The sequence below is a fragment of the Penicillium cinerascens genome (assembly GCF_028974065.1).
Source record: "Penicillium cinerascens strain IBT 15544 chromosome Unknown contig_1_segment0_segment0, whole genome shotgun sequence".
Classification (NCBI taxonomy): Eukaryota; Fungi; Ascomycota; class Eurotiomycetes; order Eurotiales; family Aspergillaceae; genus Penicillium; species Penicillium cinerascens.
In genome coordinates, this window is record NW_026695287.1 from 1,212,507 (window position 1) to 1,224,618 (window position 12,112).

The window sequence follows — 12,112 nt, forward strand, 5'->3', positions numbered from 1 at the left end:
ATCTCTTCATGAAAAACGTGGAGACACTCATATGCAACGTTTCCTGCATATTTGAGTGTTAGGCGACTTGATGCCGCGGCACACCCGGGAGTGTTTCCGAACTTGTCATGGGAAATGGAGAAAACAAATCGCCGCAAGTTGGATCGACGAATTCTGATAAGAGCCTTGATGAGAATGAATTGTTCACGGCATCATTTTCTATAGGTGGAAGGATGGCGGCCTCACCAGAAGCCATATTGGGTCGTTGGTTATCTTGGCCTGGCGTCGTTGGGCCTTCGAACGGTGAATACTCCGTAAAGTTAGTGGCTATTCGAGCAGCTGTCTTTCTGAGATGAAAGTGAGCTTCTTGCGCTAGAGACCACTTCGCCGTGAGAAGTTTGAGACATCCAAGAACGAGCACGACCCGATTTTGATGGTGGTCGTAACATTCGGACCCATGTATCGCGGTCGCAACAAGCTGAACGAGGCCACACAATATTGAGCCAAACACGACTGTAGGACTGTAGCCTTTGGCATCAGAACGCACAGATAAAAGATCAGACAGCTTTTTGGAAGCCTCTATGACTTTAACATCGTGTACATGGCGTGTCAAGGAAGGCGAAAGACGGACAGGAGTCACTGGGCATATTGAAAAAATCGAATCGGGAAATGCCGGTCGGATATTGCTTCGGGGTAAATGCAGGAGCATGGCAGCATATTGGATTGTGAAATGAGCCTGAAATAACATCTCATCGATGTTTCCGTACATGTCCACAATGTCAATTTTTTGTTGCGGAAGGTGGTGAATCCAACTGACAAGAGTGTTTGCGACGGCTTGCAAGTGATCATGTTGAGTCTCGGGCAGGCTGTTGAGAACCAAAATCCTGGCCAGAATACGGACTGCTTCAATACGATAAGCAAACGATGAGAAAAGATTGACTTCCTCATCTGCCGCAAAAACTCTGGCTCTGAAAGACGCAAGACATTGAGGTTTTGGAATAAAGCGAAGAGATGCATATGTCGACTCTTCGCATGGCAACGACACAGAAGAGAAAACATCGCTGCATCGCAGGATGACCTTTTCATGCAGGGAGGCCATGTAGATTTCCCAAATTGAGAGTTCCCACCACGTTCGTCGCAGGCTCTCGGCCTCATATCCTCTCTCTTCAGAGTATTTCGTCGCAAAATCTTCTTGATGCATTCCAAGGTCCAAAGCAATGTTGATTGCCTGAGTAAGAGAAGACTCGGCTCTGGAGACGTCATTCCGAGCCCGCATAATGGTAGAATATAGAAGAAGAGCCTGGACCATGTGAGGCGTTTTCTCTGAAGAGCCGTTTAGGGTAACCCAGGTGGACTCATGCAAGATATCATTATTGAGGACAACCGAGTAGTGGCTCCCTATGAATTTCACAACTTGGCGCAAATAGAACGGATAGTTCCATTTTTCGAATAATGAAGCAGGAACCAAGATCGGATGAGCTGAATGAAGATTTTCATAGAAAAGGCGGATGAGACGGCTTTCAGGAACGAATGACGCAGACGAAATTCCTTGAGTTGGAGGACCAGCTGAATGATCCAACTGGGAGGTTTGAGGAGCCATATATTCGCTTGTTGATAGGATCTCATTCATTGCTTCAGGACAAGTGTAACTGGAGGGATTTGCATCGGTGCCTGTGTCGGTTATCAAGCGCGTGGTATTTTTGAGCCTTCGTTTGACGCCTCGACGAGAGGGAAGAAAAACGCAATTGATTTGTGCATTTAAACATCGTGAGCATGAAGGTCTTTGAGCGTCGCATTTGAGGTGGTGTTTTCGGCATTCAGTGCAGGCAAGAGCCGAGGGACGCGTTTGCGAGTGCGTAGATAGTGATGGAGGCATTTCTGAGTCAGGTAACCAGAAATGCCTTCTTTTCTGCCAACTTCCCTCTTTCCTCCAAAGAAAGTAAGGGCAATGGATAATTAATTAAGCTTATATCTCGAGGAAGAATGATGGTCACAGTCAGGCCTCGGAGTTGCCACCGAAAAAAAAGGCCTGCTGGCGCACCGCGAGGATGACGGGAAGGGGGGGTCAAGTCACCTGATACTTGTCTCGTTTCGCCGCTAAGCCTTATTGACTGGCCCCTCGTAAGTTTTTTTCAAAAATTACGGGACCCTGCAAGCGAAGGTCCTCCACCTAAACGTAAAACGCCGGTTTTCTGGAAAGATACACTACAAGCCAGGTTTGCGATAAGGAGTTCTTCTACCCTATCGAGCTAGCCATAGGAGGACGAACTGGGCCGTTGGCAACCAAGACGAGACTCAAATTTTCTACCCCATCAGGTAACTTTATCAACCACAGAACATGGTGATAGTCCGCAATTTTCTATTTCTTGGGGCTGTTTTTTAGTTTCGAAACATGGATGGGATGGGCTAACACCCCTTTCCCTTGCTGCACGCACGCGCTCCCTTGAAATGAGAAAGGCACTACTTGAACATGGAGCTTGTGTTAATTCGAGAGATCTGCAAGGAAATTCCCTTCTACATCATGTTGTCGAAACAAACATTGACGTTGTGTTGAAGGCCCATAAAGTCATTTTACTGCTCATTCAACATGTGTACTCTCGATATTACTCCGAATGAACGCCTCTCCATGGAGCAGATGGAATAGACCAAGAGACCAAATTGGCAGGCAGCTGGAGAGTTATTAAAGCCGGAGCTGACGGGTACGCCGTGTCTATTGATGGAAAATTCCCACATTATATAGTCTCTGCTGTGCCTAGTGGGGATGGGAAGCTCGCAGAATAGGAGTGAGGGGTATGCAAAGTCTAAGCTGAGGCAGAGAAGTGCAGCGGATTGGAAATTAGGGGTAAGAAGATCCCGCGGTGACAAAATGGTATCCGTGCCTTCGCTCACCCACACCGCTTCCGCTAGTGGGTGCGCTTCACCCCAACGTTAATTTTCAGCCCAACGTAACTTTTGCCATTATTTATACCATTTACACGCGATCGCCAGTGGAATAAATAAAGAAGAGCCCCTTTAGTGACGCAGTAGGTGGTTGACTAGGGGTATCAACCAGCAGATTGCCCTCTAGACCCCTTCTGGTGTGAAAATGTCATGTTTCTTCGTGTTGTAGCTCAGAGGTATACCCGGCCCAGGGGCCCTCACCGCTCTCACGGTTCGGGCCCTCCCTGATCTAATTATAACCCTGGTCTAATTATCATTTTCTACCAACCATCTCTCTTCTACATTTATTTACCGACCATCACAATGCCTAAAAATTCTAAAGAAACCGAGGATCGACTCTCTGTTGCTTTGCGTGTGTATCATGAGCGCAAGAAACCAAAAATCGCACCGTTGGCGCGTGAATTTGGCGTTTCCTACCAGCAGCTGAGGGGTTGCGTTCGCGGTCGCAAATCTCGTTCGGAGCGTTCTGGCCCAAATAAGGCGTTGGATAATGCCCAGGAACAGGCATTAATTGCCTGGATAGGCATTCTAGATGATGCAAATATTTCGCCGACTCCGAAGGACATTGAAAGCTGTGCAAATGAAATTTTGGCGCGCAATGGTTTTGATCGACGCGTCGGTAAAAACTGGGCTTACGACCTCCTCAGACGCCTCCCCAGCGACTACAATCATATCATACAGAAGCCAATGGAGGCAGAGCGAATGGATGCCGAGAGACTACCGACAATAATCGATTGGTTTCATCGCTTAGGGGTAGCGCTAAAGCACTACAAAATTGGGCCAAAGAATATCTACAATTTCGATGAATCAGGCTTCCAACTTGGCCAGGGAAAATTCCAACGGGTAGTTACCAAGCACAAACGCAATAAAAAGTCTATTCCAACCGGTGGAGTTGGGGAAACAGTGACAGGAGTCGAATGCATCGCGGCAGATGGCTAGGTAATGCCACCTTTCTTCCTCTTCCGAGGCGCATATCATTTGGAGAATTAGTATCGTGAGCAGCCAGATTTACCAGGTAGTTATATCATTGCCACATCCTCTACCGGGTGGAATAATGAGGTACGCGCTTAGGGAACTATGTTAGGCAATATACTCATTATTATTAGGTGCGCGCCTTTCAATGGCTTCAACATTTTGACCAGCATACAAAATCCCGTCTTACACAGCGTGGGGATTATCGATTTCTTTTCATGGATAACCACCCATCACATATATGCTTCGACTTTATCAACTACTGCCAGAACCACAGAATTATTCCTTGGGGATTCCCTCCGAAGCTCACGCATCTCCTACAACCCCTGGACGGAAAGCCATTCCAGCAATACAAGCACTACTACCGGCAGTACAATAATAAGACTATACAGTGGGGTGGCTCTATTAAAGAGAAGGCAGATTTTCTTCGCCAAATCCATGCTATTCGCATGAAGACTTTCAAAGATACAACTATACGGCATTCATTCAAGCGCTGTGGGCTATGGCCATGTGATTCTGAAGTCATTTCCCAAGAACTTCGTGGTGAGGACGGGCCAGATCTAGTGGTATACGACCAGGGCAGGGAGTATGAGTTACCAGAGTGGAATTGCAATCACTTACCAGAGTATGGCCAAGAATCTAGGCCAGAAACTCCGCCGGCATCAAGCTCTACTATCAACTCACCACCAACGACGTTGACAAAGCTGCGACAAGATATTACTAAGGCCCAGAAGAGCATGGCAGCCCTTACAGAAGTCTCCGCAGCTGCTAACGCTGATGCAGCCAAGATTGCGCGGCATCTTGACTTCATTTTCGAAGGTAGCCTCACCCAGGCGGAATTAGCTGCCCAGACCACGGCAGATATGAGACGCATGCTTGCCAATAGGGAGGGGGCCCAGGCCCCTAAAACCCGCCGCCAAATTCGTACAGGGGGCCCTCTCTCTGTCAGGGATGCGAATGCCCTCATACAATCGCGGGATATTGTAGAGGCAGAGAAAGAGAGGCGGAAGTGGGCGCAGGATGCCAAGAAACAGTGCGATGAAATGCTGCGCAATGGCCAATTACAAGCCGCGGAGAATCAGAGAAGAGAGGCAGAGCTTAGATGGGAGACTGGACCGGACGGGGAGCTATTTTATTGTATAGACAGACAGGGTATGGTGCTGTAAATAGCTTCATCTGTGGGCAGTACTGGAATTTATGATAATTAGACCAGGGTTATAATTAGACCAGGGAGGGCCCGAACCGTGAGAGCGGTGAGGGCCCCTGGGGCGGGTATATTTTGGATACCCTCTTCCTCGAAAGCAATATCGCCGTTTCGAGGGAGAGCCGGGCTCTCGCCGCAACGGTTTCTTCTCGCCCGCCGCGGAACCCCTCTCTATATACCAAGTATCCTCCTGTATAGCTATATTCTCTCCTAGAAATACACGGAGTGCCACGGGGCCCGCCTGCAGCCCTCACGACGCTGTAGCCCTCCATCAACGAGTCCTTCATCGTCAGTGTTCAGACCGCAGGTGCCCCGTATAGGCCAAAAATTCTCATTCGTCTCCCTTTGTACCAGCGTAGCAATGGTTGGAATAGAATAAGAAATTACAATAACCGGGAGATTTACTAGTAAAGAGCCATAAAAGTGGGCCCAACAAGTGCAGTGTTATCATAACTGTGGATTTACCATAACCGGACGTAGCATAGGCGAGAGTTGACTGTGTATCGTCAGGGCGGGGCAGACTTGACAGAACGAAATGAGTTATCAGAGATTCTGTCGGCAGTCACCGATCGCAGGATACCATCTGCTGCCATAGAAAATACTGTGCATTTGTTCTCTTTCGAGTCTGTACCACGCACGGAGACGTCAGAATTCGTAAATAATGCCATCGTAATAATCGATTTGCAAATTGCCGATAGGAGCAGTGATAATGAAGCACCCACATAGTGGTATGCGGTGGCACCGATAAAGCTCCCCAAAAGCAAGTTACAGATGAAGAAAAATCTCCGGTTTCGCGATCGATTTTCGACAGCGAATATATGTGGGTCAACAAGGAGGTCGATGTATGCTGAGGTCACCATCCCTGTGGTAATTTCTGGAACGTTGACCGTTCTCGCGACTGCTATCTGCCCCCCACTCGCGAAAGCCAGCAATGAAAGTACCACAAGTGAGCCAGGAGTACCGTCATGCGTTGCGCATTTCCATCGCAGACCTGTCGCTACACAAACTAATGTCGTTTGTAACAGATTGGTGAATAAAAGCCAGAGTCGTCGTCGTGGGCCCAATGCATTGCCCATCTGGCCCAATATCATGCCACCAGCGATGAAGAGCCCTAGACTGACACCAACATTTTGAAGCTTCACGAGATCACCGCCAATATTCAAAGCTCCGACAGCAAGCAGAGCCGTGTTGCCAGTTTGGTTTGAGACGAAAACATGGTAATCAGGGAAGGTTGTCGCATCCATGATTCCTGTTGCCAGAGCAAGACCCATAAGTTGAAGTTCAAGAATTATATCATCCGCGATTTCACCACCAAAACGGAAACGTCTTCGATTTTCTGTGACCGGGCGAATAGAAACATCTTTTGCAGGCATGGCAAAGAACGAGGGGAATGGGCAGCGAGATTTATTATTCACCTTATTGGAAAAAAAGTGAATTTATGAAAACTCGAGCGTTCAGCAAACTCAGTTATTAACCAAAACGTCTGTCAACAATAATGGATAGGTCAGTGATATCACATGCGCCCAGGGGTACTGACGTCAAGCTCGCGGCGCGCCAATTTGATCCAGAGCACTGCCATGGACCATGGTCAAGATCTTATTGCTGAAGCGTGCGATAGATAAATTTTATTTGGTTAAACCTTTATTCTTTGGCTCTTAGTTATTATTGCTTTTTTTCACATTCAAACTCCATACTAGATTATATGGTTAATCATTTCGTAAACCGCTCGAAAGTCCTTTATGTCTCTCGTGCGAGATATTGTTAAATATGCCTCTCGTACGAGATTAGGGCCTCGACCCCTCACAAAACCCCGAGTGGAACCCCGAAACAGCAACCAATAACGTCATAGAAAGATCCACATAGGGTACCTTCGCAGTAACAGTCAAGGGTCGTCCCCACACCGCTGCGGGGTCCGCCGGGCCCAACGTGATTTTGGGGGCCCAACGTAACACTTGATACTATTCCTCCTCCATACACTCTATGTCACCATGGATAATTTGTATTCAGCTATTGAACAATGTTTTGTGGCCGCCTGTGAGGCCTCCAGACAGGAAAAAAATTGCTCCATTGGCGCGTAAATGGAGATCGGAACAGAACCAGGACTCAATATGTCGTTTGCCTTTGCAGATAATCAACGGTAGTAAGCACCACCCTAAGGCATTCATAGTTTCTACCGTGGTGAACCATTCACGGTTTTCTGGCTGTAAAACAGACCTTACCTTTGCGGTAGAAACTAGGACGGTCCCATCGCGAAGCCTGTCTCGTCGAAGTTGTATATATCGTCAGGTAGGATGCCACAGTTATTAATCGTGGCTTTCACGCGTTGAAACCACTCACATAATATACGTGGATCTTCTCATTCCGCGCGTGCATAGTTTTATCGACGCGAAAACCGCTTTTGAAGAGCTGGGGTACGTTTGATGTAGTTTCCTACCCAATTTACACCCATGGACCTAATATCTCCACAGTAGTGCCACATCAAGCTGCTATTTTAGACACAACAAAGACCATGATACATACAGTACACATAAATATTAACAGAAATATCCACCCAAATTAGGAAATTTCTTGGCAAAATTATGCACTCCAGGTTCCGACCTGTGGAACCGAAACCAGACCATGTCGTGGCCTAGTGTACAGTGGCGTTCCATGAGTTTGAAACACCCCCCCTTAATGACATAATATTCTGCCATCTTTTCTGCCAGCTAAAACATCGCCCGTTGAATAGCTAATAACTAGTAACGTGATTCCCGGCCGCCCGAGCGTCCCGGTCGCCCGAGCGACAGTCTTTAAAAAAAATTGCTTCTGTAACAATCTTTATTTTTAAACATTAACCATGCCACCAATTCGCCCTCAAAAATCTCAAAGATTGGTACAGCAAGAGGGACCCCTCTTATTAGCTATCAAAGCTATAAAGGATGGTCGATATGCGTCTGCCGCTGCTGCTGCACGTGCTTTTAACGTGCCAGTTTCTACCTTGAAGCACAGGATCAAAGGGCGACAATTCTGGAATGAATCTCGCCCCTCCGGCCATAAATTTACTGTGTTAGAAGAGAAGTCCATGGAAAATTGGTTTCTTTCTATGGACTCTCGGGGAGCGGCTCTCACGCATGCTATGTTGAGAGATCTGGCCAATTTGTTGCTCCAATCGCGTGAACTGACACCGTCCGACCCCGCTCCGAAAGTTGGCAAAAATTGGACCACATAATTTGTCAAGAGACACAAAACTCTCTCGTCTCGCCTTTCTCGTAAATACAATTATGAGAGAGCCCCTTCTGAGGACCCTCGGCTGATTGGATCTTGGTTCCACCTTGTCGAAACCACCATCCAAAAATATGGTATTACATCTGATGATATCTACAATTTTGATGAGTCTGGTTTTGCAATGGGAATCAAGAAAAAAATGGAAGACAGCGATATATATCTATGGCAGATGGTGCTGCAGAATCACCAGCAGAACCTGGATTACCCCCTCTACGTACCATACGGCGCCATGTCACCTGTTCTGGCTGCGGAACCAAAGGGCATACTTATTCTCAATGTCCTCATAAAGTTATTTAACGATTATTCCTATGTTAATGTGTTGATATTTGAAATTGTAAATTGACCAAATTCCAAGTTCTCGGAGCATCGCTCGCGCGGTTATAGCACGCTGGCCGCGCGGCTTAGCTTGGCTCCGCGAGTGATAAATCAAGAAACACGAGTGCAATTAGGTTTTTGCCTTGGAATCGTCTCAACCAGTAGGATACGCGGAGCCGGCTCGGTTCGCGTAATATCTTGGAAGATCGAGTCCTAGTTGGTTGACCCGTGCATTCGCGATGATGAAAACGTGACGTGCTACAGTCCAAGCTTCTCCGGTTTCAGAACAAACTCTGCGGGCTTGGATTGCTCTTATACTGTGACCCCAGCTCTTTTGGAGAAATGAACCCTCCAAGACCAAACTTCCAGTGCTTATAGCAAATTCTACAACACGCCTAGACTTCGCTCTAGACAGAAATGGCCAGCACAATTGCCAGCGGGTTGAACAAGGCCCAGGAAGCACTTCAGTCTGTATCCTCCAAGGATAAAAATAAAGTGGATCTCTCTCGTGACATCGTGGATGTTCATAATAGCCAGCAGCCACAGACGACGGATCATGGTGTTCGCATTGAAAATCCGGACAACTGGCTAAAGGTCGCAACCGACCGTCAGACAGGGCCATCTCTTCTTGAGGACCAGATTGCTAGAGAAAAGGTGAAGGCACTCCTTATTCGAGGCTTAGATCCATAATTTCTGACTGGGATACTGGTGTAATTAGATCCACCGTTTTGATCATGAGCGAATCCCCGAGCGAGTTGTTCATGCTCGTGGAACAGGTGCCTTCGGCAATTTCACTCTCTACGAGAGCGCCGAGGACGTCAGTCATGCTGGTATTTTGACTGACACTTCTCGCAATACCCCTGTCTTCGTTCGCTTTTCAACAGTGCAAGGTAGCAGGGGTAGCGCCGATACAGTGAGAGACGTCAGAGGTTTCGCCGTCAAATTTTATACAGACGAGGGAAACTGGGATATTGTCGGAAATAACATTCCTGTGTTTTTCATTCAGGATTCGATCAAGTTCCCCGACTTTGGTATTTCTTCCCCTAAATCTGATTCGGTTCGCAATCGCTAATATGGCTGATAGTGCATGCCGTCAAACCTGAACCTCATAATGAAGTTCCGCAGGCTCAAACTGCACACAACAACTTCTGGGACTTTGTCTATCTTCACCCTGAAGCAACCCACATGTTTATGTGGGCCATGTCCGATCGAGCGATCCCCCGTTCATATCGTATGATGCAAGGCTTTGGCGTGAACACTTACAGCTTAATTAACAAGGAGGGTGAACGTCATTTTGTGAAGTTCCACTTTATCCCTAAGCTCGGCGTCCACTCTTTCGTGTGGGATGAGGCTCTGAAGCTTGCTGGTCAAGACCCTGATTTCCATCGCAAGGATTTGATGGAAGCTATTAATAACGGCGCGTATCCCCAGTGGGACTTCGCCATACAAACCATTCCCGAGGAAAGGGAACACGACTTCGAATTTGATGTTCTAGATGCAACTAAGGTTTGGCCAGAGGAACTAGTTCCTCTTCGCCGTATTGGAAAACTCGAGTTGAACAGAAATGTGGACGAGTTCTTCCCACAAACCGAACAAGTGGCATTCTGTACTAGCCACATCGTCCCTGGCATCGATTTCTCTAATGATCCTCTGCTCCAAGGTCGCAACTTCTCCTACTTTGATACTCAAATCAGTCGATTGGGAATCAACTGGCAAGAACTGCCTATCAACCGGCCTGTCTGCCCAATGATGAACTTCAACAAGGATGGCGCGATGCATCATAGAATCGACAAAGGCACCGTCAACTACTGGCCAAACAGATTTGATGCTCTTCCTCCCGCTAAGAAGGAAGAAGGAGGGTTCATATCGTACCCAGAGAACGTGGCCGGCATCAAAAAGCGTGCGCTCAGCGAGAAATTCCGCGACCATCACAGTCAAGCGCAGATGTTCTATAACTCAATGTCCGAACACGAAAAGGCACACATCTTGAAGGCTTTCACATTCGAGCTCGACCACTGTGATGACCCAATCGTATACGAGCGTATGGCGGGCACTCGACTCGCCGAAATTGATCTGAAACTTGCTCAGCAAGTCGCAGAGCTAGTCGGAGCCCCCATCCCTCAGAAGCAGCTCATGCCAAATCCTGGGCACCGCGCAAAGGGTCTGTCACAGACTGAGTTTCCGCCCGAGAAGCCTACTATTGAGAGCCGTCGCATCGCTATCATGATAAGTGACGGCTACGATCGTGTTGCCTTCGAAGGTATGATGATGGCGATCAAGGCAGCGGGAGCACTGCCCTTCGTGATCGGAACCAAGCGATCTCCAATATATGCTGATGGGCAGTCCCCTAGAAACTCGGATGGAGTTGTTGCAGATCATATGTACGATGGAATGCGCTCAACTATGTTTGATGCTACATTTGTCCCAGGTGGATCCCATATTTCGACCTTGTCGAAGAATGGCCAAATTCGGTTCTGGATCGTGGAGAGCTTTGGGCATCTCAAGGCTCTCGGAGCTACCGGCGAAGCTGTCGACTTCTTTAAGCAGGTGCTGGGCAAGTCGATAGATGTCCAGCTTGCGTCCTCCGATTCAACCGACCCTGTCGAATGGTACGGGGTCGTCACCGCTGGCAAGACACATCCAGATAGTTTCAAAGAGAGCTTCCAGATTGCAAAGGCGGCCAAGGACTTTGTGGGACAATTCTTCTACCAAACTTCTCTGCACCGGAACTACCAGCGTGAACTGGATGGTCTCAGCGCGGCGTTGGAGTGGTAAGTGAATAAATTGACTAACGGGCCTTGAATTCTCTTTTTTCTCTCGCGTCTTGAGGCACGTGAATGATATCATTTCTGTCTATACATATGACGCGAGACAGAAAGATAGTACTTCGGTCTATTCTTCCTCCGTTTTGAATAATCAATATTCTTCCCTCAACAATTAATTGTTACATAATTTTATTTTTCTTTCCTCTCTTCCTTGAAGACTCCTTCCGACAATATTCTTCTCCTCTAGTCTCATCTTCGCGATCGTCTCGATCCGGTGTAAGACTGATCTGTTCCTTTGATCGGATTATAGAGCGGACTAGAGACCTGAAGCATGGTGCCTAGAGCTCTTCTACCATCTTGTGGTTTTTTCCACTTAATCCGTCATCGGTTTGTAGGCATCGAGTTTGGCAAGATGGGGGAAGAAGGGTGTGCTAGGCGGCTCAATGATGATTTGTATAGGGAAGCAAATGGTATGCCCCCTTGAGCACCGTGCGAGTGGGGGCGGACCCATAAGCAAGTATGTTATTGGATGTTGGTGATATCCCTCGAAACACCTACTGTACTGCATCTTTTAGCGTATGCACACATGCACACAGCCACATGCGTGACACCCCGAGGTCACATGCAATTTGTTGTGATATGAGGCTGATGCAGATCAGGGACCAAGTGTTAC

The 12,112-nt window shown here is 47.6% G+C and overlaps 4 protein-coding genes across 4 annotated transcripts; 2 read left to right on the forward strand and 2 right to left on the reverse strand.

The window, feature by feature from the left end:
* Positions 1-58: 58 nt before the first annotated feature.
* Positions 59-1,609, reverse strand: N7498_002003 (fungal specific transcription factor domain-containing protein; the record flags this gene model as incomplete). The annotated part of the gene is made up of 1 exon (XM_058449065.1): positions 59-1,609. The coding sequence occupies one exon, from the start codon at positions 1,607-1,609 to the stop codon at positions 59-61; it is 1,551 nt and encodes a 516-aa protein (XP_058311409.1).
* A 1,613-nt stretch (positions 1,610-3,222) lies between these two features.
* N7498_002004 (transposase) lies at positions 3,223-5,057 on the forward strand (the record flags this gene model as incomplete). Its single annotated transcript, XM_058449066.1, has 2 exons — positions 3,223-3,762; positions 4,026-5,057. 2 exons carry the CDS (start codon positions 3,223-3,225, stop codon positions 5,055-5,057), a joined length of 1,572 nt encoding a protein of 523 aa, XP_058311410.1.
* A 544-nt stretch (positions 5,058-5,601) lies between these two features.
* Positions 5,602-6,468, reverse strand: N7498_002005 (YoaK family protein; the record flags this gene model as incomplete). The annotated part of the gene is made up of 1 exon (XM_058449067.1): positions 5,602-6,468. The coding sequence occupies one exon, from the start codon at positions 6,466-6,468 to the stop codon at positions 5,602-5,604; it is 867 nt and encodes a 288-aa protein (XP_058311411.1).
* Positions 6,469-9,091: 2,623 nt separating this feature from the next.
* Positions 9,092-11,449, forward strand: N7498_002006 (uncharacterized protein; the record flags this gene model as incomplete). Its single annotated transcript, XM_058449068.1, has 3 exons — positions 9,092-9,328; positions 9,393-9,705; positions 9,759-11,449. 3 exons carry the CDS (start codon positions 9,092-9,094, stop codon positions 11,447-11,449), a joined length of 2,241 nt encoding a protein of 746 aa, XP_058311412.1.
* Between the last annotated feature and the right edge of the window lie 663 nt (positions 11,450-12,112).